This window comes from Urocampus carinirostris, chromosome 14, assembly GCF_059441175.1.
Source record: "Urocampus carinirostris isolate Australia breed hairy pipefish chromosome 14, RoL_Ucar_1.0, whole genome shotgun sequence".
NCBI classification, from domain to species: Eukaryota; Metazoa; Chordata; class Actinopteri; order Syngnathiformes; family Syngnathidae; genus Urocampus; species Urocampus carinirostris.
This window is the reverse complement of record NC_142362.1, coordinates 22,620,793-22,643,415: the sequence shown is the minus strand read 5'-3', so window position 1 is coordinate 22,643,415 and position 22,623 is coordinate 22,620,793. Positions and strand designations below refer to the sequence as shown.

Genomic DNA, 22,623 nt, shown 5'->3' with positions numbered 1-22,623 from the left:
CATCCCAGTTGACTTTGAGCAAAACTGGATTGATGCTAGGCGGGGTCTAACAAGGGGGGAAAACACATTCAGAAGTGTAAAGGGCTTTCTGGGTGGCTTTTCCTCTTTATTAGAAAGAACTGCCCCGAGCAATTATCACAGATGATTTAGGGAAGATGTAATGCAGGCACTTGCCAGTCACATTATGAGTTTCTCTCTTTTGCACTTCTAACTAGTGTGGGCTGGGGAAAAAGTGGGATGTTTTTGTCAGCTAATTCACTTACAAACCTTTTTTGCCTATTTTCATTTTTTTTTTCTTTTAAAGTCAAATAAAAAAAAACACACTTACCATTCAAAAATGTTTTTGTTATTCAATGGGAAAAAAAACTTTGCCAATTTAACTGTATTTGTTTTAGTGGTAACTCAGTTTTTACTGAAATGGGAGCATTTGTACCCATTCTACTACTTATGTAGCAGCTGAGAAATAAAATAATATAAATATTATTTTTCTGATCCAGTTAGAAAATATTTCTTAGTATTTAGTTACTTCTAAGGGATGGGCAGGTCACCTGTATGATGCGGCAGGGGTAAACCAGTGAAAGCTGTCGGGCCCTGCCGTTGAACAAAAGAGTGTGTTGTGTCACTCGAGTGACGTCGCCGCTCTCTTGTGTCCCGTTTTATCTGGAGGGACGAAAGCATGACCAACTTAGGTGCCGAGGTGCCTAACTTGTTTGGGTGTTTGGGTTGGCCATGGTCCAAAAATGTTTGTGTGTTTTTTTGCTATTTTTCCCCCTTTTTGTTTTTCTTTGTTATTGTATGTGTTTGTCTTGCTGTCGGTCACCCCTCTTGAGGGATATAACCAAGGTAGATAGAGAGATTTAGTAACTTAAATAACAAAATATTGTAAAATGGTTCATGGATCCCTTAACAACCTACGTCACCATTGTACCACAGAGCATAGAACTCTGTACAGTTTTCGATACCGCTGATGGTTCTTGGCCTGTTTTTGAGTCATTTCAAAGTTAGCACCAGTCCATTTCTTATTGTTGTCAGCCCATTTCTTTTCCAGTCCTCCCTTCCTTCTTCCCCCTTGGATTGGAGAAAAATCTTGCCCAGTCCTGATGATCTTGGGATGTGACCATACAAGTGCAGTTTTCGTCCGTGCACAGTTCTTCGTAAGGTCCAATGTGTCCTCTGATGGTCTTGCGCACTTTTTGGTTCATCACATGGGCTACAGAGCTGATGCCTGGAAGTTTCCTGTCGAATCACATCCCCATGGCCTGGATTTTATTTTCCAGCTTTGCTGTGAGAGTCCATGTCTCACAAGCATGGAGAAAGATGGAAGGAACCAGCATTTGAATGAGCCTGATATTTGATTTCACTGCTATGTTCTTGTCCCTCCAGATGAGTTTAAGTCTGGTAAGTGTGGCTGTGGTATGAGCTATTTTGGCCGTTATTTATGGTTCTGACCTGGTGGTTGATGGTGATGTTTGTGGTGATACCTTGGAAGTTGTTGGTCATTTCTTTCTGTGCCGATTTCCATCCCATATCGGGTTGATGCTTTGTCCAGGCGATTGACCAGATCTCTGAGACACTCTTATTCTCATGCCAGACAATATCTTGAGCAAAATTAAGGTAAAATGGACCGAATATAAAATGTACTTCCATTTGGTTGGGGGCCTATTTTGTTCTCGAAGGGCAAATTGAAAGCGAAAGCGTATGCCTCCAAGGGTTTTCTTACATTGTCAATGATGATGTGTTAGCATGGGTGGAATCCTGTGGAGGGTGGTGCTCTGCTCTGAGGTGCTTGGTATGTGAGGGGGACGAAGGGGCAACCTGCTCCTCTTTCATGAAAGAGTAGTCCTGTCTATGTCCACACAAGCAACACATTGGGCCTCTATGACAAAAAATGGGGAGTGGAGTTTGTGCGAGGCTCCGTGTGCGTGAAGGAAGGGGGCTGGGTGGTAGACCATGTGGTTTCCATTTACACTGAGTGTCTCCGAAAAGACGAGACGGGGGTTGGAGCTGGTCAGGAAGCAAGTCCAGAGTTACAGGTACAAAAAAAGGTACAGGAGGGAAAAACGGGGAGGAGAGATGTGACGGTACAAGTAATGTAGTGTCTTCCTTGAAAAGAGATTGAAGGATGTGGCGGAGAGGAGGGGGCTCACTGTTTGAGTTGAGGAGTGGACTTTTAATATAGAGCCAGAGGAAATGGAGTAAAAGGTAAAAAGTGAAAGACATCTAGCAGAAGGGAAGTTTGCTTCACAGCTGTAAGTAGTTTTCCCAAAACTTTGTTTTTTTTATTTCAATGCGTGTCAATTAATTGTTGAGCAAATGGTGAGCTATTTGAGAGCAGTAGACGAGTTGCTCTTCCAGGAAGAGCAATGAGAACGTTTTGTTGTTGTGGTATAAAGTAATCCCTTGCTGTACCGCGGTTTATTTATTGCGGTTTCGTTACTTCACGGATTTGTCTTGTACATTCTGTTCTGCATTCTGGTTGGATAAACAGCTACCCCGCTCCTTTTCTGCTTGTCTGCACGCACGTCATTGAGGTTGCAGTATGAGTTGGACACATACGTAAAACAGCTTGACGAAACTACTTTATGTACGTGCAAATCTACTACATTTTCACGTTTCTCTACCAGCCGTCATGTCAACAAAACGCTCTGGATGACAATAACAACAAGAGGCAAAGGAAGATGCTTCCTATCGCAAACAAAGTTGGACTTCTCCTCCTGCTAAACTTGTTCTGGGGCCACACGCGAGTCTTTAGCGCTCTCAAGTGGCTCCCTGGTGCTTTTTCAAAAATGTTTGCAAATGAAAGACTATATGGTTCCTGTAGGACAAAACAGGACACATTTTTGTTGCTTCCCAATGAATAAAAATAGATGCAGGATGGGTTCCCTTTCTTATAAAGCTTATAAAAGGCTTTACATTTTTTTTGCAGGTACAGACTTGTTTCTTTTTGAGGGAGGTTCAATATTGCAGTTTTGCATACCGTCCAAATTATGACGCCAAAGTATCATGTAAAAAAAAGATGTTTGTGCCCTCAATCAAAACAGTTAAAGTTGAGAAATAAAATAGCAAGATTATTTTTAACCTCCTAAAACCCTAGCTTCTTGTGTGATGTCCATTTATGTCCACACATGTGGACGCCAAGCCTTAGATGGTTAAAACTGAAAAATTGACGGTAGAGAAATCATTTCGAAATAATACTTTATTAAGTACAGTACTCGTAAAACAAATACTGGAAACCTGTAAATGGATTTGTTCTTGAGCATGTGATAAATTGAATAAAGGTTTTGACTTCACAGGTTTTGACTATCGCGGGACGTTTTTGCAACGCGACCCCCGCTCAAAATGAGGGATTACTGTAATGGTTAGCAATTTGAATTTTGTAATCTGTGTTTAAACCTCCACAGAAACCTGATGCATTTACTAAGAGGACCAATATACCTAAATTGAATCAATCTGTGTAGTAAAAACGTCACAAGACTTGAGATTAACACTTTGATTTGTTCTTGATTTATAAAGCACAAGTCGTTTAGGAGACTTCTGATTTCATAGGGACACTGTGCAATATTTTACCACTAGATGTTGCTGTATTGTGTAGTGTTACTGAAAACAAGTGGTAGAAAGCACAAGGTAGAACACAAAATTTCATTTACATTTTCAGGGTGGTATGGCCATAAACAGGTCAAAAGTCTTGGTAGGATATAATTCTTAAACAGAGCGAAACTAGTGACTGCTATACCAGATAATTTTGAGTTTGAGAGTTATATCTTTAAAAAAGAAAAATGACATTAAAAATGAGATATACTTTTTGTCAGTGTGGTACGAATTTTTTCTTGCAAGTCTTTATTCAAACGTTATCAATTCAATTAACGTCCGGATTGCAAGGAAATAAAAAAGGGGTTGTCCAGGAGAGTTTTTTTGTAGGGATCTCAAGATGAAAAATTTTGTCATGCTCTATTTTGGTCAAAAACACAAACACAGTATTTCATTGTGTTAAGTCTGTATAGAGTTAATGTATTTATGAATAATAATGTTTCAATTTAGGTTCCAAACGTGTAACACTCAGATTATCGATGTCTTTTTACTTTTATTTTCCGTAGACTGATCGTTCTACAGCAACACAGTGGCAATTGGATAAGTGGCTAAAGACGTCCCAGAAAAAGGCAGCTGGAAGGAACATTAATCCTACACATAGAATTCCTGGAAATGTGCCCTCTCCGTACACAATCCGAGTGCCGTCTCCAGCACGATGTTGGGACAGCAATCAGGAATACAGTCCTAGCCAAAGTCCCATTCCCAGTCCACACTTGAGCTACAGGCCCAGCAGCCGCTTGCAGAGTCCTGATTACACCGTCTGCTCCCCATTACCGAGCACATGTCCTAGTCCTAGCATTAGCAGGTACAGTTCCACACCGAGTCCAGTTCCAAGTACAGTCCCAAGTACATGTGCCAGCCCCCATGCGCAGCGTAGTCCAAATCCAATTCAAAGAGGTCATCAGTTAAGTCCTACGTCTTTTCCTTTGCGAGGTTGCAGCCCTTCTCAGGTCGAAAGTAATGCAAACCTGACACCACTTCATATTAGCACAAAAGTTAGATCAGAAATTGGCCAATTGTCTACATCTAACACCAAAACCAAGCACAGAAATAGTACAGAGACTACCCCGCATCAGCACAGGGCCAAGTCGAGGCCAAAAGAGATCAGAGACTACAGACAAAACAAATCTAAAGATGTTTTAAGCTGTACAGACAGTCACCGACTGCAGAACAATTCCCACCCAGCTCCTAAAAAGCCAAGCAAACACAACTCACAATACGAGGGGATCCACGAAAGCCAACCAGTCTGCAGGTCCGACCACAAGACTCGACCTTCAGTTCATTGCAGTCTTCCAACTGGCCGGGAAACCAGCATCAGTCGAGCTTCAAACACTAAATCCTTCAGTAACAATAACCCAAGAAGTTTTGACTTGCCACTCTGGGCCAAGTCAAGAACTGAAAATAATTTCACCAAAAGATCACACAAGCATTTCCAGGCCAAGAAACGTGAAGTAGTCCACAGCGAAGTTCCTCAAAGTGAAGCTAAAGGGAGGAAAGAAAAAAAGAAAGAGGAAAAACACAGAGAGGAGCAGAGAAAGCAAGATAGGAGGCTGGCAGAGGAGCAGCTACTGACCCATCAATGGATTGAGAGTTCCGCTGGAGAGGAGGAAGAGGAGGTGGTAATTGTTGGGACGCAGCGAAGGAGGCCTCGGTATAAACAACCAATCCGTGAATGCAAAACAATCCATGTCAAAGAGCAACAACCGCATGACAATCACTCTCAAAAAAGAACTGAAAAGTCAGAAAAGCGGCAGCAGTCTACATCTTCACTTAGCCCTCCTCAAGGGCAATCCCCCTCATCCTCTTCTTTGTCAATATCCGATTCGGAATACCAGCCTCAAGTCGCAAAAGTTCCCGCGGACTCCACTTCCCTCAAGAGACTCAGCAGGAGAGGAAAAAACAGCTCAGGAAAACCCAATACCAGCAAAAACTCCTCAGAGATCCCAACCAACAGGCAGCACAGACTCTACACTTTGGTCCCGTTCGGGCGAAGCGATCAGGGTGGACCGACTTCTCAACGGGGATTGAGAAACTTGGTGGTGCACATAAACCTTTGCCTCCTAAAGAGAGTCCCTGACACAGCCTTAAAATCCGCCGCTAAAACTACAAACCAACCCTCCTCTTCTTCCTCTTCCTCGAAGACAAAAGATAAACAAAAAGTGACGATGAAAAGTTTGTATATGCCAGATGCTGTGTCCAAAGAGAGCAAAAGAAAACGTAAGGTACATTTTGCCTTCTTCGTTTTAAGATCCGGTTCTTTTTGGATAGTTTTGGGGGGAATAAAATCTTACATGCTAGACTTTTTCGATGCCAAGAAAAGTATATAGAGTATGTCTACGAACAACTCAAGCAAAAAATGACCCACAAATAATTTTTTGTTTTATGGACCCTTACTAAACGTGGCATTCGTTTTTGTAGAATATGGGTTAAGAAGTAAATACCATTGTTTTTTTTTACTATCTATCTAGAGTAATTTTTGACCCTTTTTTGTGACAAGGGACACTTTTGTTCATTGAAAAAATATTGAGGCACACCTTTTGTTGAAAATGTTTTCTCAATCAATTTATAGCACTAGTTTGGAATAGTATGACATTTTATTATCATCATCAGGAGTTAATAGAGTTTATTTATTTTAGTTAGTAATTTTCCTGTTATTTAGAATTTTTCTGATTTCTAACTTGTTTTACATTTTTTTTTCTAAAAAAAAAAACTAACAATAGTTTATGGTTGGTTGGTTGGTTGGTTGGTTGGATCCCTCAACCACTAGGGTCAAAGGAGCACCATTTCCTTTGGTGTGTCTTGGGCAGATAAAGCTTGGTTGCGCCCATCCCTCCCCAGCCCAACATGTATTTCCACCTGGTGCCAGTAAAACAATTTATTTTTTACTATTTACAATCTAACCTTTTCAATTGTCTGAATAAAACAATAAAATGATCATTATAACGAGCAAAATTATGATACAGCACAATCTCAAAACAGCTTCATCACACCAAATGAGATATTAAATATACTGTACTGCCTCGTGATCAGGAATTTGTAGTAAATTGGGATTTAACAATACTCTTAGTAGTTAAGCTTTACTATATTTTTTACTACAAGCATTTTTACTATGTTCTAACTTTTTTCGTTTTTGTTGTTACAAAATAAGAAAACCATTTAAATCAGTAAAATTGCATTCAAGATATTTACTTGGATTTATTTTCTTATTGTTACAGTGCAATTCAATTAAACAGCTTCATCCAACAAAATAAGTTATTAAATACATTGTACAACCTTCTGAGCAAATAATTAGTATACAAAATGGAATCATTTTGCATTAATTTTGGATATTATTGTACTTATTACCAGTTTTTCAAGTTTGACTATATATGTATGTTGACAAAAATAAGATCACAGTGGGACAAATAATATTTTACTTTGTTCTAACTTTTTCAATTACATTACAAGCAATTTTTACTTAATTTAATGAATTATTTTTACAGTGCAATCTTAAACAGCTTTAACAAATAAAATAGGATATTGAATATACTGCGCTACCTCATGAAAATATTTTAAAAAAAGGTTTCAGTAAGGTTTTGGATTCAACAATATTTTCACCGGTTTTTCAAGCTTTATAATATTTTGTCTTGACAAAAATATAACTTAAAATGAGCTAAAATAATCTGACAGTGGAAGAATTATTATTTTACTACGTTCTGACTTTTTTCATTTTCTATTGCAAAATAAAAAATACAATTTAAGTCAGCAAAATGATATGCATGATTGTTACTTAATTGTTTTCATTAGTTGTTCCTCAGTGCAATATTTAACAGCTTCATCAAACAAAATAACTTATTCAATGTACTGTGCTACCGCATGAGCAGATAATTAGTACTGTATATAAAACTTAAATAATGTCATCTAGGTTTTGCGTCTTAACTTATGTTCTACAAAAACATCGTTAATCAAAATGTTGACTTTCGACTAGCTTTGGTCCATTCAACATATAATTGTTAGGAAATCTTCTGGGCTGACTTTCACATTAATAAGAGCCAAAAACAGCTATTTTTTTCTCAGTGACACATCGTTTAGGTCAAAAGCAGGCCACATTCCTGTGGGCATTAGCCAATGTCCTTAACCACTGGTGGTGCTTGCAGCTAATATTATACCTAATAGATCGTTCCCCTTCGACATATTAGCGAGCTTTTTCCGACTAATTCTAACTAGTTACTTTTGTTTACCACTCATGCTCACCTGCTCATGTCAAATAATAATATGTAGTACCATACTTTCAGCACTGTAAAGCTCACCCCCTATCAAGTCCATGGATTAAAACCAAAGTAAAAGCTACGATATTTATTCACATAGCATTGTATGCAATGGGAATCAAACCCAGGTCTCAGCAGTGAGAGCGCTACAACATAACCATTAGACCCATAGTGGTACAGACAATAGATAAGAAGGCATTAGATATTACTGTAAATTATGATCACAGTTTACTGTATCGGGAACGAATTCTAGAGAATAGAGAAACCAGAAAGTTGTCCCGAAAGATATAAATAAACACAATGTCCAATTCATCATCAGATACAACAAAGAGCTGTTTCCCTCGTCGTGCTTTTTTGAGGTTATTTAGGACTTTGGCATTCGTTTCTGGCACCGAGCAATTATAGTGTGATAGTGACATAAAATGGAATGCCTTTTCATATGTAATTTGAATTGTGGTCTATTGCAGTGGTTTTCAACCGGTCTGATTTGAGGACCCAGCCTTCCGCCCTCATGACAAGCTGTGAAGCAAATTCATGAAAACAAATCAACCTCTCAAATTAATTCAATCAAAAGGTTATGCAGGGTTAAGAGAATATATTCAACTCAGAAGACAAAATGACCACCAAAACGATTTCAAGTTCTGTTTATACTTGCATATAAGCCTTTATTGCATGTAAGAACCCCTAAAAAACGGCTTTTAAATAGCCACATACCTAAAGAAGTTCATACCCAAAATATTACAAAATTGTGTACCTAAACATCGATAATTACTTACAGTAATCGTGTAGATAATAAATATCAATATACTAGTAAAAAAAAGCAAGAAATATAACATTTATGAACCACACTTGTAAGATCGTTGTTGTCACTGTTTTCTACTTTTCCTTCCCCTTATCACTAACCTTCTTGGGACCCAATATTATAGGCAGACAAAGGAAATAAAACTAACTAAATCAAATTAAAAGGAGATGTGGTCCCTCTCAAACACAATTGAGGCTGTGTCGATTGACTAAAAAGGGAGAAAAGATTGAGCAGGTCATCTAGTGTTTAAATAACCCTCCGTTTTTTTCTTCTTAGTATTATTCGGCACAATCCAGGTCAAATTCCCGATGCATACAATGTTTTGCGAATTTGATCAGCGATGTTTTTCGATTGATCAATCTTTGCACAAATACGGTAGCGCCACGTATAGTCATGCAGATGTATACATAATGTATGCATTTTCAACGTAATGTAATTGTTAAGTTTTATCTCTAAGAGGCAACAATATACACATACTTCAAAATGGGTGCATTGTATTAGTTCACCCCAAGATGGCGCCTTAAATTAAACACAATGCCTTTTCATTTACATAAAGCATCAAATTGCATTATATTTTTAAGCCGCTATTTCGTATGATATTTTGAAAAGTTAATATTTACCAAACAAAAAGCTCTGCGACTTGTTTACCATAAGCTCCAAACCAAAATTTAAACATGCTGGAGTTTACGCTACCAAGCCCCGTCTGTTACTAAAAGTGTGAACAACCCAAATATTCTGTTTAATTGTGATTGTGCAATAGTTGGAGAATGGCGTCACACATAAAGAAAGCAAGAGGAACACACCACAAGCGAAAGACATCGTCAATCATACAGTGTCCTCCATAAACGCGTCTGAATGCAACTTTTCTACCAAGACTGTGCATAATGGGTAAGAGTTTGATACCCGATTGTTGATTTTGTTGTTTTTTATTTTATTTTATGAAACCGTTGACATTACCCAATGCACGCTAGCAAGCAGAATCTGGTTGGCTAAGCCAACAGTTTTCTTCAAGACTGTTACGGGACACGGCCTTCAGGATTTGTTGTGAAGGCCTCCGGGCATATTTCTGAGCCAGGCAATATCTAATGGCTGAAATGTGATTTTTTAAACGCTTAAATATGAAAGCACACATTTAGACGCAGCACAACCAGGGAGAAGCAATTAAAGGAAGCTGACACCATTTGGAATGTTTTAATAAGTATTGATGGAAACAATTATAAATAACATCACATGATTCGGATATTTTTAGGCCAGCAGAGAAGGCCTTGCAGGCTTTTTGAATGTTTAGTTGGTAATCTTGAATGTTGACAGATATGCGGAGGACTACATGGACAACAAGCAGCCGTTATCTCCCCTGTCGCTGCCCGGCAGTCCCGAATCCACCGAACTCTCATCCAAAGCAAAAAATGGCGAGGTTTATCGCAAGAGCAGAAATACGGCACTAAAGGTAATGAGAGGTCAGACTTTACTTTACACCGTTTTGGTTTTAACTTCTTTTTCACATACTGTCCGTGCTTAGCCCAAGAAAGAAGTGGACTGTGTCAACGTGTCCAGACAGCCCTTGTCAGATTCCTGGAGCCCTTCGGGACACGGAGCAGCCTTGCCAAATATAGAAACGTGAGCAGAGGATTCCACTTCATTCATGAGATTTGCATAATTCGACCACTGTTTCATTTTGTGCCTTATGCATTCCAGGTCTCACCGGGCGGAGTACTACTTACATGAAGCCAAAAGGATGAAGCACCGCGCTGATGCCATGGTAAATTCAGAATGTTACGCTCTATAAATAGCAAATATATCAAAAATAACCTAAAATGGGGTTAAATACCATAAATCAGCTGTAGAAATATTGGTCAGTTGGGTGGTTGGTTGGATCCCTTATCCACCAGGGTCGTAGGAGCATCATTTCCTATGGTGTGTCAGGGGCAGCTGCAGCCTAGTGGCGCCCCATCCCTCTCCAGGCCATAAACATGTTTCCAGCCAGTCTCAAACAGGGGACCTTTCTTGTGTTAGGCGAAAGAGCTTACCACTGCACTGCGGACACACTAGAGGCACCATTTCCTGTGGTGTGTCTTGGGCAAGTATAGCCTGGTGGTGCGCATTCTTGTCCATATGCTTCCACCTAGTCTCGAACAGAGGACCTTTCATGGGTTAGGCGAATAAGCTAACCACCGCACTACAGAAATTCTAAAGGCACAATTTCCTGTGGTGTGTCTTGGGCAAGTATAGTCTGGTGGTGCGCATTCCTCTTCATATGTTTACACCTGGTCTCCAACAGGGGACCTTTAATGTGTTAGGCGAATGAGCTAACCACTGCACTACGGAAACACTCAAGGCACAATTTCCTGTTATGTGTCTTGGGCATGTACAGCCTGGTGGTGCCCCATCCCTCTCCAGGCCAACATATGTTTCCACCTGGTCTCGAAAAGGGGACCTTTCCTGTGTTAGGCAAATGAGCTAACCACTGCACTCAGGAAACACTCAAGGCACCATTTGCTGTTATGTGTCTTGGGCATGTACAGCCTGGTGGTTCCCAATCCCTCTCCAGGCCAACATATGTTTCCACCTGGTCTCCAACAGGGGACCTTTCATGTGTTAGGCAAATGAGCTAACCACTGCACTCCGGAAACACTCAAAGCACCATTTCCTGTTATGTGTCTTGGGCATGTACAGCCTGGTGGTGCCCCATCCCTCTCCAGGCCAACATATGTTTCCACCTGGTCCCGAAAAGGCGACCTTTCATGTGTTAGGCAAATGAGCTAACCACTGCACTCAGGAAACACTCAAGGCACCATTTCCTGTTATGTGTCTTGGGCATGTACAGCCTGGTGGTTCCCAATCCCTCTCCAGGCCAACATATGTTTCCACCTGGTCTCCAACAGGGGACCTTTCATGTGTTAGGCAAATGAGCTAACCACTGCACTCCGGAAACACTCAAAGCACCATTTCCTGTTATGTGTCTTGGGCATGTACAGCCTGGTGGTGCCCCATCCCTCTCCAGGCCAACATATGTTTCCACCTGGTCTCGAAAAGGGGACCTTTCCTGTGTTAGGCAAATGAGCTAACCACTGCACTCAGGAAACACTCAAGGCACCATTTCCTGTTATGTGTCTTGGGCATGTACAGCCTGGTGGTTCCCAATCCCTCTCCAGGCCAACATATGTTTCCACCTGGTCTCCAACAGGGGACCTTTCATGTGTTAGGCAAATGAGCTAACCACTGCACTCCGGAAACACTCAAAGCACCATTTGCTGTTATGTGTCTTGGGCATGTACAGCCTGGTGGTGCCCCATCCCTCTCCAGGCCAACATATGTTTCCACCTGGTCCCGAAAAGGCGACCTTTCATGTGTTAGGCAAATGAGCTAACCACTGCACTACGGAAAAACTCAAGGCACCATTTCCTGTGATGTGTCTTGGGCATGTGCATCTTGGTGGCGCCCCATCCCTCTCCAGGCCAACATGTTTTTCCACCCGGTCTCAAACCGAGGACCTTTCGTGTGTTAGTCAGTGTGCTTACCACTCCACTGCGGAAACAACTTTCAAAAAGATTTTTAGTGTAATTAATGAGAAAAACAGTAGAATTGGGCATTGTCAGGGCATCATATTAGTTTGACAGGTTTTAGAAACTCTTTCGTTGTCAATTGTAGTTGTGTTTGCCGATGTTACTTGTGGCTCGTGATGTGCTCCTCAGCTCGAATCCCTGAAGCGTGTGCGAGGTATTTTAGATGAGTGGTTCATAAACTACGGTTCGAGGTATGTGTTGATGACCTAAGTGATGATGTTTGAAGGCCCACGAATGCTATGCTAGCCTTGAATGTGGTTCCAAATAAAAGCAGCAAAAAGATGAGTTGAAAGTCCTCTTCAGTACTGGGAATCACAATAGTATGCATTCCCGATTCTTAACAAACTTGTTACCACACATATATGCACTCCTGCTTTATCCATACCTTGTGAAAGGGTTTTTTCAAAAGCAGGGGAAATTTTCTGCCCCCCAAAAATATTGTTTTTGAACAAAAATGAATAAGCACTTTATTTTATCTCACTTGTTGCATATGCACAAAGTAACACAGAACATTTGATATGATACTCTGTAACTCTCTAAATACACGTATTTTACACTACTATGTTATACATTTTTCTGTCCACTTGATGGCGTAGTCGAGGCAACGAATTATCTTGAAGCCCCTACGTGTGTGTAGAGCATTTCCCTTGAGGGCTTCGCTGCCTTATGGGGCTTTGTTTTGCCGTCACTTCCTGTAGCCCTTCATGTTTTCCAGGTAGACAAGCTGGGCAAAGCTGTGAATTACGTCGATGCCGCTCTCTCGTTCATGGAATGCGGCAAAGCGATGGAAGAAGGCCCCCTGGAGGCAAAATCCCCCTACACCATGTACGCAGAGACGGTGGAGCTCATAAGGTGAACTTAAAAAGGAAGAACATAAGTCACCTTACTTTCACCAGCCACACAAAAACAAACAAAAGTCTCTGTGTATGTTCTCACAGGTATGCAATGAAGTTAAAGAGCCACTCTGGTCCGGGAGCCCGACAAGAAGACAAACAGTTGGCGGTACTGTGGTGCGTTAGTTCTGCTTCTCATCCAATAAATTACTTCAGGGTTGGTACGGGTGCTTGAAATCCTTGAAAATGCTTGAATTTAAACTTTGTAATATCAAGGATTAAAAAGTGCTTGAATTTTGTGTCAAGTGCTTGTAAATGTTTGGAATTGTTTTCTCGACACGTCTGACTAAAAATGACACCGACACTGCACTCTGGTGGCTATGCTTTGCTATTAAATTCCTTCTTCCCTTGTGATTAACGGCAGCTGGTATTACCGTATTTTCTGCACTATAAGGCACACCGGGTTATAAGGCGCACACCCAAAAAGTAGTCTTTTGTCACATATTTTCCATACATATGGCGTACGGGGTTATAAGGTGCTACAGTAGTGCTTCCAACAAAACAGTGATATATGTCAGTCAAACTTTATTTGTTGTAACTCTAAATTTTAATGAATTTGTTCGTAAGTTTCTTCAGTGCTATATTTTGTATGTTTAAGGTTTATCTGAATATGTTTAAGGCTTGTATAAGTAACCTGCATTTTTTGTACTAAAAACATTTCATAAAATAATATGCTCTATAAAAATAAATAAAGTTAAGTTTAACTTACTTTTGGAATTTGAACTTAAACTGTTAGGCGACTTTCTCCTTCGTGGTAAAAAGTGGCTGAAAAAAAGCGTACTGACCATTTTCTCAACCATATCAAGCCTTCTTATTCCACTTTCATTTCAAAAGAAACTGGTCACCTCTTCTTTCCACTTTACACAAACCATATTGAATGGATGCACGAGATATTAAACAATAAAAATGTCAAAGTTCTTAGCGCGCTGGAGATACAGTATAGAATGTTGACACACAAACTAGGAAGGGGAAGCGGATTTCTTCTTCGGGGTGGATGCTGGGTGACCTCTCACAGCGCCACACGCCGGTAGCGGCGTAAAGAAGCACTACAGTAATGTCCTGTTAGGTGCACACAATAAAAAATCCACCTTACAGCAATGTCCGGATATTTTTCGATATACTGAAAAAAATGTTCATATTTTCGTAAGTCGGTCATAAGTAGGGGAGCGTCTTTATGTGTCAAATACGTGTCTTAGACACGTACAGACATAGTGCCTGTACGATGTCACCAGTGACTGAAATACATCATGCCACATATCAAGATCTTGGGATTCAAGATATAATTTCAAAATATACTCATCACAGAAACATCCCGATCCGTTTGAGACAAGGTAGCCGAGAAATGTCTTGCCATGACATTCGATGATTATATGCAACCATTGTCCTCTTACATTTGTGAGTGTAGTGAATCCAACCGAGTAAAATATTTACGTACGTCAAAACACGCATTAATTCTGACAAATTACAAAAAAATCCGCCAAAAAGAATCTCTGCATCAATGGACGTTGCTTGTAGCTAGCTGTCTGTTTAACTCATAATTACCATTTACAGACAAACAGACGGATAAAATGATTTTCTCGAGGCCTTTTCTCCAAACCTAACTTGCGACACATCTTTTCTGGCCAATTGCAGCCTTTGTTTTAACCCGCTTTAGGCTTATACTAGCCTGTAAATGTTGAAAAAGGACCCACCTCGTTTATCTCCGAATAATTTTGATGACTGATTCAAATGACGATTGACATATTGGTTCGGAAATGAAACGCCGGTATATATATCCCAGCATGCATTGCGTAATAGTTCTGCTTATCAAAGTTGCGAGACCTGTTGCGACTACGGGTCGCGCCAAAGAGAGCAGGTGCATGCTATGCCTAAACGATGCACGATAAAGTGTGTATTGGTGCAAGAATTATGTATCCTGCAACTGAAAACATAAACTAGAATTTAAACAAATATATTTGCGATTTACTCAAAAGTGTGTCTTGATAAATTCACACTCAAGATTAAGAATCACATATGTAAATTGCAGATATTTTTGTGGCCCTGCAAAATACATGATTCCCATTGGATTTCTTCTTTTAATGGTACTGATGGAATTTAAAAAAATGTTTTGAAAGTCTTCAAAAAGTGCTTGAATTTGGCCAAGAAAAAGGCTTACAAAGCCTGTTTTTTTTAATAAATACCCGTGATCTCCATATGAGATTCATAAAAAATAATTTTTATTTACTTCACTCTGAAAATCTTAAACTGATCTCATGCTGAAATTAAAGGATTATAGCGAATGGCTCCAAAAATATTGGTGATTTCTTTCATTCACTTTAGCTTGAAATTTCATTCATCCATCCATTATCAGTACCACTTATCGTCAGTAGGGTCACAGGAGTGCTGGAGCCCATCCCAGCCGGGCAGAAGGCAGGAGACACCCTGAACTGGTTGCCAGCAAGTCGCAGGGACAGACAAGCATTTACTTGCTTATTCAATTCAAGTTAATTGGAATTATAATGTTCAATCCATATTGATTAAGACAAATGTGCTTAATCAATAAGCGACCAACAGTTATAGTATTAACAACCAAGATATGGACTTGTCTTCCTATGTCCACAGCTTCCGATGTCTGGCCCTCCTCTACTGGCAGATGTTTCGGTTAAAAAAGGATCACGCACTTAAATATTCCAAAGTGCTGCTTGACTACTTTAAGGTAAGATTGTTGTAAGAATGGAAATCTGCATTTATATAGCACTTTTCAAGTCATTGAAGACCTCCCAAAGCACTTTACAATATGCTTCACACTTAACCATTCACACACACTCACACACACTGATGCAGTGTCAGCCATGCAACTACCTGGGATTCAGTGTCTTGCCCAAGGACACTTCCACATATAAGACAAAGGAGCCGGGAATTGAACCTGCCACTGCTTGATTCCAAGACGGGTGCTTTACCTCCTCAGCTACTGCTGTTGACCCAGTGTCCATGCATTTTACACCTAGGCCTAAGCCTAAACCAGTCCAACCCTCAATAGCTATTTCATGGCTTTAAAACCTTTAGTGAAGCTATAGCAGTGACGCATTTAAAAATCAAAAGCAATAATAACCTCATAAGAGTGTAATTTCTCGAGAAGATTGCACTTCCTTTGCATTGCAGTTTCATCAAGAAGTTCTTTTCTATCGCCATCGAAGCTAACACAAAAAATCCAGCCTGTCCCGTGGCTTAAAATGTCCCTTTGACAGAAGCAGTGGACACGAAGATGGTCACCGCCAAACACACACATGTGTCCTGCATGTTCTCACTCAGATTTCCTTAATGAAGGAAGTCAAAGAGAACAGTGAACGATTTTCCTGCAAAATCATCCATGGCATTAATTACAGTCAGTTCTATTTTTAGCCTAGGCACTTCGAAATGTGTTCCGTGGCTTTGCGTTAAGCTGGAGGAGGTTACACGTGGGAAGGTTCTCTGGTGTTTCCGAAACTTCTGCGTTTCGAGGAAAGAGACAAATATCAGTCTTTTGTGGTGTTTTATCTAGTCTGTGTCTGGCAAATAATATTGTCCAGAGCCCTGACGTGGAATTGTGGTATTATGGTCAAGGATCATGCGCTTGACCTCTTTGTGCACTCTGAGCACCCGAACTGCGTTCAGATCCCTTTCTAAAATGGCTCTGACATTAAATCTGCCAGCAGATCCATTTCTTCTCATTCTTCACCCATTGAGTGTTTACAATACTACGATTAAATCAACACAACAACTAATTTGCCTGTCTACTGTTGCTACAGATAGTTTGATAGCTCTGGCTAGTACACTCTATCACTCGTCAATCATTCTTTTTCTTCTTCTAGCTTAGCAGCGGTTGACACCATTACTTTGGTGCATTACCGCCCCCTAGCCAATCATAGTTTGTGAGAACGATGACGTTTCCCTACACCTGATAGAAGGGCTTGGTGTCGCCAACTTGAAATTATATCTAAATTAAAAACTATATGTGTATGGAAAGGTCTGATGCCACTGGACATTTGAAGTAGTTGGAAGTAAAACATTATTTAAAGTTATCACACTTTAGGTTAATGTCCAAAAAGTGTACACTGAAATGCAATGTCACAAAAAAACACATTCTACGAGAGTTAAACACTCAGATATTGTCATCTTATCCTTTCAGACTTCTCCTAAAGTGCCTCAGTTGCCATCCTGCTGGAATGATACTGGGAAGTAGGTAGACAACAAAACTCACGCCACAAAACTCAAACTACATTGACCACCGGTGCTTATATCGTGCAGCGAAACTGGGGGACCTCCTCCATCCCTCCTACCCGATGCCACCAAATACCTCCGGCGGGGTTCACATGCTTCTCCTTCTGTCATAAGCATCCCTCAACGGATCCACCAAATGACAGCAAACCACCTAAACATCACCAACAGTGTCCTGTACAGTTATGAGTACTGGGAGCTTGCAGACACCCTGGCAAAAGAAAGTAAAGGTATCCATTTCCATTTGTCCTCACTAAAGTCACAGACTCTTGAGTGTTTTTTTCCATTTTATTGCTATGATGGCATTTCATGATTTGTTTCAAATCAGATTTGATTTTCTCATTCAAAAAATTCTGGATTTATGATATTTTTTTTTCACCCCTAAGTCAGATAAAGATGTTCAACACCAATACTAGATACCAGTACACTTAATGCATAATAATACAAAAACAAAAGCTGGATACAGACGCTCCCCTACTTACAACCATTCGACTTACAAAAAACGGTAGATACGATCATTTTTTTCGGGATGTCGAATAATACTAGGACATTGCTGTAAGTTAGATTTTGTATTGTGTGAAGGTTTTTCCGAGTACAGGACAGTACTGTAGTGCTTCATTCCTCCTCTACCGGCGTTTGGTGGCGCTGTTGGACGTCAGCCAACATCCACCCCGAAGAAGAAATCCGGCTTCCTCTTCCTCGTCCGCGTGAAAACCTACTATACGGTATCTCCAGCGCGCAAGATAACTTTCACATTTTTATTGTTTGATATCTCGTGCATCCGATCAATTTGGTTGGTGTAAAGTGTAAAAAAGAGGCAAGCCCTTTCATTTTAAATGGGACATCTCGGAGGAAGTTGCCTAACTCATCTTCCAAAAGTAAGTTCAACTTAATTTTATCTATCTTTATAGAGCAAATATTTTATTAAACGTTTATTTTTTTAGTACAAAACAATACAGGTTACTTATACAAGCCTTAAACATACTTATATAAACCTTAAACGTACAAAATATAGCACTGAAGCAATTTACGAACAAATTCAACTCACGAACGATCTGGTTCGCAAGTAGGGTAGCGTCTGTTGATAGCTAAATTCTACTCTCTACTGCTATCTTCTGGCTTAAAATCATGATCGCAGCCTCAGTAAGATTGTTCGTGAGTACAGTGGAACCTCGGTTCTCGACCATAATCCGTTCCAGAACCCTGTTCGAAAACCGATTTGTTCGATCACCGAAATCGTTTTTCCCGTTAAAAGTAATGTAAAATCGTTTTAATCCGTTCCAACACCCTGAATGTTTACCATGAACGTAAACATGAAGCTAATCCAGGCTAATCGTACGTTCGCGTTAGCGTAATCTTCCGTACGAAAGATTACGCTAACATGAACGTGTAAAAATAAAAAAATCAGGTCGTTAACACGTCATTTAGCATCGGGTCTCCACAAAAAGTGGTGAGCGGTTAAAGAATAAAGAAAAGAATTATGAATAGGATTTCTTACCTTTGTGGTGCTCAGCAGAAGGCATGCTGTATGTATAGCAAGGTCGGAAACTCGCACACCTTCTTCATACAGTGGAACCTCGGTTTTCGAACGCCTCTCAGTTCGGACAAATCGGTTCTCGACCAAAAATTTCGAGAAATTCTTGCTTTCAAAAAATCGGAGTTCGAACGCCGGTACGCTAGGGGCGATGCTCAGAGGCGTACGGGTGTAGATTGCCCACACCCCTTGTGAAGAATTGTTGTCACGTGAGCGCGCACTTCTTTTTGCTTTCGTTTTGAATATCGGTGAACGGAGTGTTTTAACCCCTAATTATGCCTCGGAAGAAGTTCGGTGCAAGCAGCAAAGTTGCTACAGGTGAAAAAAGAAGAGTAGCGAAAAGCAAAGCAAGAATTTCTCGAAATTTTTGGTCAAGAACCGATTTGTTCAAACTGAGAGGCGTTCGAAAACCGAGGTTCCACTGTACGAGCCTATCTCAAACGGGCTTGAATAAACTCTTGTTTTTTTCATCTTTTTTGGGGGGGAGGGGGGAGTGGGTTGGTGTTGGACTGTATTTGAATCAGGCCTTTTTTTAACCTTTACCATTTCATGCTACACTAACAAAAACGAGGAGTATAAAGTGTCTGTTGATACCCGTGCAACATCCATTACATCATGGTCATCCTGAGAGGGGTCTACCCTTCTCAAGATTTTTAAATTTTCCTCATGGTGAGGTTTTTTTTAAGTCTTCTCGTCCCCCATGGTGGGTGCAGAGTAGGGCATATTGTACTGGGGGTTAGTACAGCCCTTTGAGACTTTTTGTGAATAAAGGCCATACGAATAAATGTGACTTGACTTGACTCCCCTTTCACTAACTCTTTTCAAACAGAATTCTTCAACTACTTGAATACTCTTTCTGGGCCATTGACGCTCCACAGCAGCATTGTCCAAGCAGTCCAGTACACCAGGCAAGCACTTCAGTGGATCCGCATCAGTGCCAAACTCAACTAACAGGCACAAGAAGCTCCCTGTGTCACCAAGGACAGTAGGGGATAAGCTTTTTCCTACAGTGCCTAGCGTGTTGGTCCCTCAAGAACTTTTTGTCTTATTGCCACATTTCAGGCTTCAAACTTAAAGCTAAAAAATGGAAATATTTTCTAAGTATCAACAGCATGTGAGACACAATCTTGAAGTGGAACTAAACTATTCAACATTTTATTTATACTTACAAAGAAAAAACTGACCCCAGAGGTTCTCGAATGACTTCTGAATGATCCATTGTTGACCTAAATGACTATCAATGACAAACAAAGTGCATCATTAAGTGTCCCTTTAAATGCACCTGCTCTGTGATGGACTCAAAGGTCTGTGAAAGCAGTTACTGTATAACAGAAGGATTTATGAAGACCAAAGAACACACCATGCAAGCCCGGAATAAAGTTCTGGAAAAGTTCAAAACAGGAATGGGATACAACAAGATTTTGGAACATTTACAAATCTCCCAGATCACTGTTTGAGCAATAATATTTAAATGGAGAGAGCAGAAAACCACTGCAAGCCTACCAAGACCTGGCCGTCCCTCTAAACTTTCGGACAAAACGAGAAAACTAATCAGAGAAGCATCCAAGCGGCCCCTGATCATATTAGATAACCTGCAGGCAAACACAGCTGAGGTGGGACAATCTGTGTTTGGACAACTGGTAGTCATACTCTGCATAAACCTGCCCTTTATGGAAGAGTTGAAGATGAAAGCCCTTTCTGAAAGATTTAAAAGGCCATTTTGGCGTTTGCAAGAAGCCCAATAAGAGATACAAATAACATTTGGAAAGAGGTGCTCTGGTCAGTTAGGACCAAAATTGAAGTTTTTGGGCTCAATGCAAAGAATTATGTTTGGCGTAAGAGTAACACTACACATCACCCTGAAAACATCATCACCACTGTCAAACGTGGTGGTGCCAGCATCATATACCCTGAGGTTGCTTATCTTTTTTTTACATGTTCATCATGCTGAAGATTCTTTGAGTATTCGTTATCTATAAGTTTGAAGCCTGAAAAATGGCAATATGGCGAAAGGTTCGTGAGAGGCTAATAAATACTTTTGCAAGGCTCTGTATGACTTATTGAAAATAATAATCCTGAAATGGAACATGCTTCTGTTATGAACATTCTTCCTTCATGGGGCCAGAAGTTCCACACTCTTGAAATAAACAGATAACAACTGTGAATATGCCTGCAGAGAAGAAGATCATCATGAGAATTTAGGACTCATCCCTTTCCTTCTTCATGAAATGAGTCAGTGAAGATAAGTCTTCGTAAATTGAAGCCATATGTATGTTTTATACAGCAGCTAAGGAGAATATTCAAACCCTGGAAATGTTTCACTCTAAATGTCTTTCATAGTCCCTCTAGCTATATGAGTAAATACTGTAGGTCATAGGTGTCAAACTCACGGCCCGCAGGCCACATTCGGCCCGGCTTTCAATTATATCCGATTATGTCTATGAAACGCTGATAACTCTCAAACTACAGCACTTCTGCTGCCACCACAACATTTCCCGGAAATGTTCCCACATCAATCGAGTTAGCTCCAGCCTGACAAGCGGAGCCACCTTTAAAACTATCTGCTGACAAACAAGATGTCGGCCAGTTGAAAAACAAGACCAACAAGTGAAATTAACATTGAGTTTTTAGTGGAAGCTGAGACGTAACGCCCAGGGACGAATGTCTATCTATCACGATGTAACGGAAGGCCAAACGGAAAAAAGCAGGGTGACGTTTCTGTTGCTGTGAATAACGCGGATGCCAAACCCTCAGAATGGCCGAGCAAAAAGTCAATTCGGAAAAGGGAGCCTTTCAAAACCAAGGAGTTGACGAATTTTTGTTAAGTGACATTCCCGGTAAGCCCTTGTGTCTTCTTTGTGGAATAAATGAGGCCGAAATTAAGGAACTGAATGAAAAACGGCACAACAAGACAAACATCAGAGTAAGCTGAAAAACCTGAATGCAGAGCAGAAGATACAGAAAGTTGAAGATCCAAAGGAAAATATGAGGAAACTCAAAATCCATCAGTGAAAAGCGCAATTTTTATTTATACTTCCATTTTTTCATACTTTGAATTTGTATAGTTTTGACAGTTTTTATGTTACTTAATGTTTAAGTTTGTGTATTATGGAATAATATTCCTGTCTGTTTTTGATTCATATTAATGTTTTTTAAAAAGTTCAGTTTTAGTGTATTCAATGAACATTTTTCCAGTTATCCCCGCGACCAAAGGCGTTGTTTGAGTTTTGGCCCTTTCTAAAGGACAATGACCCTAACTAAGAACTTGCTTCAGAACAACTCTGTACCAGTTTTTGACTAGCCGTGGAAGGGATTAGGCCTCAAGCCCATTGAGCATTCCTGTTGAGACCTGAAAACGGTTTTCCACCAACATTCACCATAAAAGGTGACAGAACTGAAGAGAATCTGAAAGGAAAATTGGTAGAATATTCCCAAACCCAGGATTAAGAATTCATTCCCTAGAACAGTGTTTTTCAATCCTTTTTGAACCAAGGTACACTTTTATTTATAAAAACGTTCAGAGGTACACTTCCGTCGAAAATGTTTAAAAATGAAGTTATGTCAAATATTTCACTGTACTACCTCATAAGCAGATAATTAGAATATAAAAAGAAGATAATCATACTTAAAATAAAAAAGAATGATGTGCTTTATTTGTTTTAATTTTTTACAGTGCAATTTTAAACCGCTTTGTTAAACAAATTTAGTTATTAAATGTACTGTGCTACCTCGTGAGCAGATAAATAGTACATAGAAAGTG

General features: G+C 40.1%; 1 protein-coding gene across 1 annotated transcript; it reads left to right on the top strand.

Annotated features, from left to right (window-relative positions):
- The first annotated feature begins 1,743 nt into the window (after positions 1–1,743).
- aff3 (ALF transcription elongation factor 3) lies at positions 1,744–21,028 on the top strand. Its single transcript, XM_088353513.1, has 13 exons — positions 1,744–1,782; positions 1,836–2,033; positions 4,095–5,810; positions 9,398–9,525; positions 9,949–10,084; positions 10,157–10,254; positions 10,333–10,396; positions 12,916–13,052; positions 13,139–13,210; positions 15,695–15,788; positions 17,241–17,290; positions 17,360–17,559; positions 19,693–21,028. Exons 1-13 carry the CDS (start codon positions 1,744–1,746, stop codon positions 19,812–19,814), a joined length of 3,054 nt encoding a protein of 1,017 aa, XP_088209639.1. The 3' UTR covers positions 19,815–21,028.
- The last annotated feature ends 1,595 nt before the right edge of the window (positions 21,029–22,623 follow it).

Coding starts and splice junctions, on each gene's coding strand:
- aff3 (XM_088353513.1), top strand. CDS start 1,744: ATGGGTGGAATCCTGTGGAGGGTGGTGCTCTGCTCTGAG. Junction 5,811..9,397: donor AGAGCAAAAGAAAACGTAAG/GTACATTTTGCC, acceptor ATTGTGCAATAG/TTGGAGAATGGCGTCACACA. Junction 17,560..19,692: donor CCTGGCAAAAGAAAGTAAAG/GTATCCATTTCC, acceptor CTTTTCAAACAG/AATTCTTCAACTACTTGAAT.